The 5183-nt window shown below is 39.4% G+C and overlaps 2 protein-coding genes across 3 annotated transcripts in view; one reads left to right on the forward strand and one right to left on the reverse strand.

Annotated features, from left to right (window-relative positions):
• Window positions 1–3415, forward strand: part of LOC106751261 (glucose-induced degradation protein 4 homolog) — an 8436-nt gene extending 5021 nt beyond the window's left edge. The window contains exons 5-7 of one of the 2 annotated variants that reach the window (XM_014632117.1): window positions 2512–2625; window positions 3266–3312; window positions 3377–3399. In XM_014632117.1, coding sequence (XP_014487603.1) covers window positions 2512–2625; window positions 3266–3287 — 136 coding nt within the window. In that variant the 3' untranslated portion in view covers window positions 3288–3312; window positions 3377–3399. Of the gene's footprint in view, window positions 1–2511; window positions 2626–3265; window positions 3313–3376 lie in introns of both variants that reach the window. The other variant, XM_014632118.1, reaches the window with a different exon arrangement.
• On the reverse strand, window positions 3349–4591 carry LOC106751260 (ras-related protein Rab-40B). Its single transcript, XM_014632115.1, has 4 exons — window positions 4432–4591; window positions 4066–4259; window positions 3754–3976; window positions 3349–3671 (listed from the first exon to the last, which is right to left on the reverse strand). Exons 1-4 carry the CDS (start codon window positions 4589–4591, stop codon window positions 3361–3363), a joined length of 888 nt encoding a protein of 295 aa, XP_014487601.1. The 3' UTR covers window positions 3349–3360.
• Window positions 4592–5183: the final 592 nt, after the last annotated feature.

The raw sequence follows: 5183 nt of genomic DNA on the forward strand, positions 1-5183 counted from the left end.
ACACACACACACACACACACACACACACACACATATATATATATATATACATATATACGTATATATATATATAAAATACACAAACGCATCTCCTACACTCTTATACTGTACAAGTTAACCTACTCTTATATATTTAGATATGCATTAAATAAGATGTAATACTTTTAAATAATATATATCCGAAAAATTTCCAAATTCTATTGAAAACGAAAAAACCGATCACATCTCGTATACACTTCATACAGAGCAACGAAATATAGAAGGAAAATTGTTCAATATCCCATCGATCTAATCAGTGTAATACAATGTAAAGACTTGTGCCGTGGAAAGGGTCAATTTATTGCTCTTTATATAAAACTGTTTTTTTTTTAAACAGAGTTCTTCCGCGGTCCAACCATCGGTTGTAGTTTGTGGTAAAAAGATATCGCGGAGAAGCAATTGAATATATATATATATATATATTATATGTAGAGCCCGCAAAGTTTCAGAACAACTAATTATCTAAAAAATTTTGATTTATTTAAAAAAATGTTTGAAATAAAAATAATAGAGCTTAAAAAGCTTTCGGATATTAATATTTATTTAACTTTGGAATGGCGTTGAGAAACAGGTTAAGGTTAATATAAAAATCTTAAATGGAAACCCCTATTTTTTATACCATATCTTTATATGTCAACGATGAGACGTTTCTAAAACACTAGTTACGAATCTTTTTTGCTATGAGAACTTTCAGGGTTATGAGTCTTCAAAGTTTCAATACCGCAGGCATTAGCATTACTCAAAATGTACTATGTCGAGGTAGCTTCGTCGGATTTATAGCTCTTTTGTGTGTGTCAGCAGAGATAAAGACCCCACTGGTCGTCACTCCCGTAGTATTCAATGACTCTAGATTCTCTCTGCTGCTGCTCTGTGTGTGTGTGTGTGTGTGCGTGGGCGCGCACGCGTACACCTTGGATAATACTAATGTTTGCAGTATTGAAACTTTGAAGGCTTTGAAAGAATAACTCAGAAAGATCTCATCGAAAAATGTTTGTAACCAGTGTTTCGCCAATGAAACGCCTCAACGTCAGTGACAAAGATATGCTGTGAAAAATAGAAGTTTTCATTTAAGATTTTTATGTGACAACCTACCTTGACAACGTTGGTCAAGGTCATCACAAGATCAAATAAATGTCAACATCTGATAACTTTTAAGCCCTATTACTTTTTTCAGTTTTTACATAAATCATTATTGTTTTAGATAATTATCCATTCCGGAACTTTTGCGGGTTGTGTGTGTGTTTGTGTGTAATTAGACTTGCTTCATACGTATATATACATATATATTGTATGCATGTATATGTATATATTGAATGTTCCAAACCGTTCGCGGTGCCCATGGTATAGATGGATAGAATGGGTACCTGAAACTGAGCTGAAAAGTACTATGTACCCTTTGCGAAATTCGCAATAGTTAATGAGAAATTAATTATTTTGTCTGAACTAATGAGCGCACGGGAAGAGGTAAGCTAGATTATGTAATAATATATGTAAAGAAAAATGGCTTTTTTCTGAAGATCTTCTAGCAACGATGAGCATCAACTGATCTCTGAAGGCAGAATAATGTAGCGAACGACATGTGACGTGACTGTACACCGAAAAGAAACACGTCTTTCGCTATCAATTTATACACATCATTGCTAAGAGATCTTCATAAGTAAGCCATTTTCTTTTACACTGAGTCTAGCCTGCTGCTTCCTGTGTGCTCATTAGTTCAGACAAAATAATTAATTCCTTACTATTGCGAATTTTGCAAAATGATACATGACTTTTCTGCTTAGTTTTACCCGTTTTACCTGCATATCATGGGAACTAAGAACTGAAGGTTTGAAACTTGTATATATATAGGGTATCCTAAACTAATCTCAGTTCTCGCAGTGTGTAGGTAGAACGAGTGGAATTGGGCAGAAAAGTTACATACTATTTTGCAAAATTCACAATAGTTAGTGAGAAATTAATTATTTTGTATCGGCTAATGAGCACACGGGAAAAAGTAGATCGGACATTACATAAAGAAAAAATAGCTTACTTCTGAAGATCTAGAAACGATGAGCATCAATTGATTTCTATAGGCGAAGTAATGCAGTGAATAGCGAGCGGCATGTTACAAAGAATTGCGCGCCGAAAAGAATCAAGCCTCTTACTATCAATTGAAATTCATCTTTGCTAGATCTTCAGAAGTACGCCATTTTTTAAATACAGAATTCAGCTTACCGTTCCCACCAATGCACTCATTAGTTCAGACATAATAATTAATTTCTCATTAACTATTACAAATTTTGCAAAATGGCAATGACTTTTCTGCTCAGTTCCCGTTCTATCTGCGCACTGCGGGAACTGAGATTAGTTTGGACACCTTGTATATGGATATATCGCTAATATACCGAGTTAGCTGCTCTAAACATTCTACATTTACGCTATCATTAGTCTACACCACAACCACTGTAGACTTAGTGAACTTGTACTTTTCAGTTCAATATTCGCCCGCCAGTATGCTTACATTTGTTTAGAAGAAGATTCCGCACAGAGATACGTTTGTGAAGAGATGAGACGCTTTTCAAACAACGGCCGAAAAAAAAAGAAAAAGTAAAGTAATTCTTAATGATTTTAACATATGGGTATACTCGAATTGCGTAAACGTATATTGGTGATATGCATGTATGTTTTGTGTGTGTGTGTGTGTTACATTACTCCGTATTCTGGACGCGTTTTCTGCCGCAATGGAAGATCTACACGAGCTATGCGATCGACGATATATGCAATACGACGTATTTAATAATTATTAAGCATTTCTTTGCTTTGTATATGTCGTAACATTACGCTCCTTTCTCTTTATTTCGTACAACTGATGGCACGGGTTACGACAGTTTGCTTCCTTCTCTCTTAAGCTCGTTAATTGTAATCGTAAAATGCGCAAGGTTCACAAATGTCAAAATATAGACGTTATGAAACGTACTCCGCAATAAACGTAACAAGTTATCCGATTTTATCCGTCAACGCTGGCAAGTGGTAAATCGGAATTTTTTTCTCGTATTTTGTGTTTATATATACATATATATATATATATATATATATATATATATATNATATATATATATATATATATATGTGTGTGTGTGTATATATATGCATATATAATATATATTATCTCACGATATAATCTAACAGTACTTACTATCAATTATGAAACAACATCGTAAACGCATTTATATTCTCGATAAAACAGAGGGGAAGAGGAAGAACGTTGATTACTGCTGCGTGTCGTTTAGTTTTGTAAGTAACCACTACCCTGATTTCGCTTCACGTTTTCTTTTCTCACTCTCACGATACCGTGCAGGAGTTGCGGCCGACACAACTTGTACGGTAGTCTGTAATGCTGCCGGGTGAACTGCCTGGCGTCAACAGCCCGTTATTATGGTGACCCACGACAAATCGCAGCTTCCGGTGATGTGATCCTAAACTTTTACTGGAGCTCAATGAACGATTGCCGTTGTAGCGCAATTGAGATGTGTTCGTCATCGCATACGATTTTAGATGTGATTTGATTGACGTAGGCAATGGTAGCTGATCGATACTATAGACCGTTGTGCGGGCTACTATCGCGCGACATGCCAATTCTTGCAGGCTGAGTACTGTGAGAGCAAGGAATATCAGTTACCAATTGTGCCTTTCGAACAAAATCCCAGCAAGCAGTTCACTCGCTAGTAGTCTCACCTTTATTGGGTCGCAGCAATCTCTCCATGCCGTTTCGGTGCAGTGCCATACGCGAGAGTTCCGAGAAGCTTTCGCGAATGTTGAAGTCACAGAGGGGCGAGACCTCGAAAAACGCCATGCGATTTTTAGCTGCATAAGCTTCCGCGTCTCGTTCCCCCACTTGCCTCCTGAAGGCTAAGTGAAGACGATTACCAACTAGTACTTTTGGCACACCGGGCGCATGCTGTAAAGATTTCCGCTAATTAGAACATACGTCTCTCACTATGAGGATTCACAAGTATTTGTACAAAATCTTAGATTGCTGGTCCATACCTCTTCAACTTCTTTCAGCCACCTATCAATGCCATCGAAGGACCATTTATTGGTGATATCATATACCAGGAGAATACCTTGTGCACCTCTGGAGTAAGATCGGATAATTGTGCAGAATCTACCTTGGCCTGATGTATCCCATAACTGTAACTTGACTCGTTTACCATCCAGAAGGATAGTGGTAGTCTTGTAAGCTAGAACGAAAATAAACAATCATGAGCTCCGCATAATCAACTAAACAAACTTTAGGAAGAAATTACTATAGGTAACCATGGTCACACTATGCAACTATTAATAGAACAGTGTACAGATCAAAGAGAAACTTGAAGAGAGACATCACCTGACAGATTAAAATCAGACTCTCACCGCTGCCACTGCAGAACGGCGACTCTGCGGCGCCGTCCTCGAGGCCGCTCAAGATCTCCTGCTTGCCGACGTCGCTGTCACCCACCAGCAGGAATTTGAGCAGATAGTCGTACTGCTTCTCTTGACGAGGCTTAGTCGTGCTGGCCTCACCTGCAGCCATAATATCCGCTTGTCGCAAACCCTGAGCATACTGCAGGCGACCCGCGAAGCGACGCTCGCCCTGTCACTTCGCTTTTCTCTATGTTCACGATCCGCGGAACGATCCCCACCACCACCACCACCTTGGCGACAACGAGCAGCGGCACGTTCTTCCGCTAGCTATCGCATCGCACCACGTACGAGGGGATCGCTCTTTCATGGATCACGCTCGTCGATCGAAAAGTCGCCTGCCAGTCGCTCACAAATAGCTCTATACGGCCGATCGCGACGTGTTCTCGTCGCCAGCTATGTAAATGCAGATCATAACAACACAAAACCGCGATCCCTTTACACTTTCACTGCCGCCGTGTTGTTGCGTTATGCTTGCTCCGACGTTGTTGCTACTCTGTCCCCGTGCATGATGTTTCGCGTTCGTAGGCGCGCTGTCGAATATACGAAGGTCGAGCGCATTCGTAGTCACGCCGCTGTGGACGATCATAATGGCTTAAACCTGTTTCACAATACGCCGTATATCGGAATCGTATGTTGAAAAGCAGCCGATGGTCCAATAAGAGAATTGTGGCTTTTGCTTACAGGATGCAGCGACGCTTGCC

This window comes from Dinoponera quadriceps, unplaced genomic scaffold (assembly GCF_001313825.1).
Source record: "Dinoponera quadriceps isolate SergipeBrazil2010 unplaced genomic scaffold, ASM131382v1 scaffold8200, whole genome shotgun sequence".
NCBI lineage: Eukaryota > Metazoa > Arthropoda > Insecta > Hymenoptera > Formicidae > Dinoponera > Dinoponera quadriceps.

Excerpts from the sequence above, each read along its gene's own strand:
- LOC106751260 (XM_014632115.1), bottom strand. The coding sequence starts at position 4,591 with ATGGCTGCAGGTGAGGCCAGCACGACTAAGCCTCGTCAAGAGAAGCAG. Across the intron at positions 4,260-4,431 it reads GCCGTTCTGCAGTGGCAGCG|CTTACAAGACTACCACTATC; the intron begins GTGAGAGTCTGA and ends TTTTCGTTCTAG. Across the intron at positions 3,977-4,065 it reads GGCTGAAAGAAGTTGAAGAG|CATGCGCCCGGTGTGCCAAA; the intron begins GTATGGACCAGC and ends AAATCTTTACAG.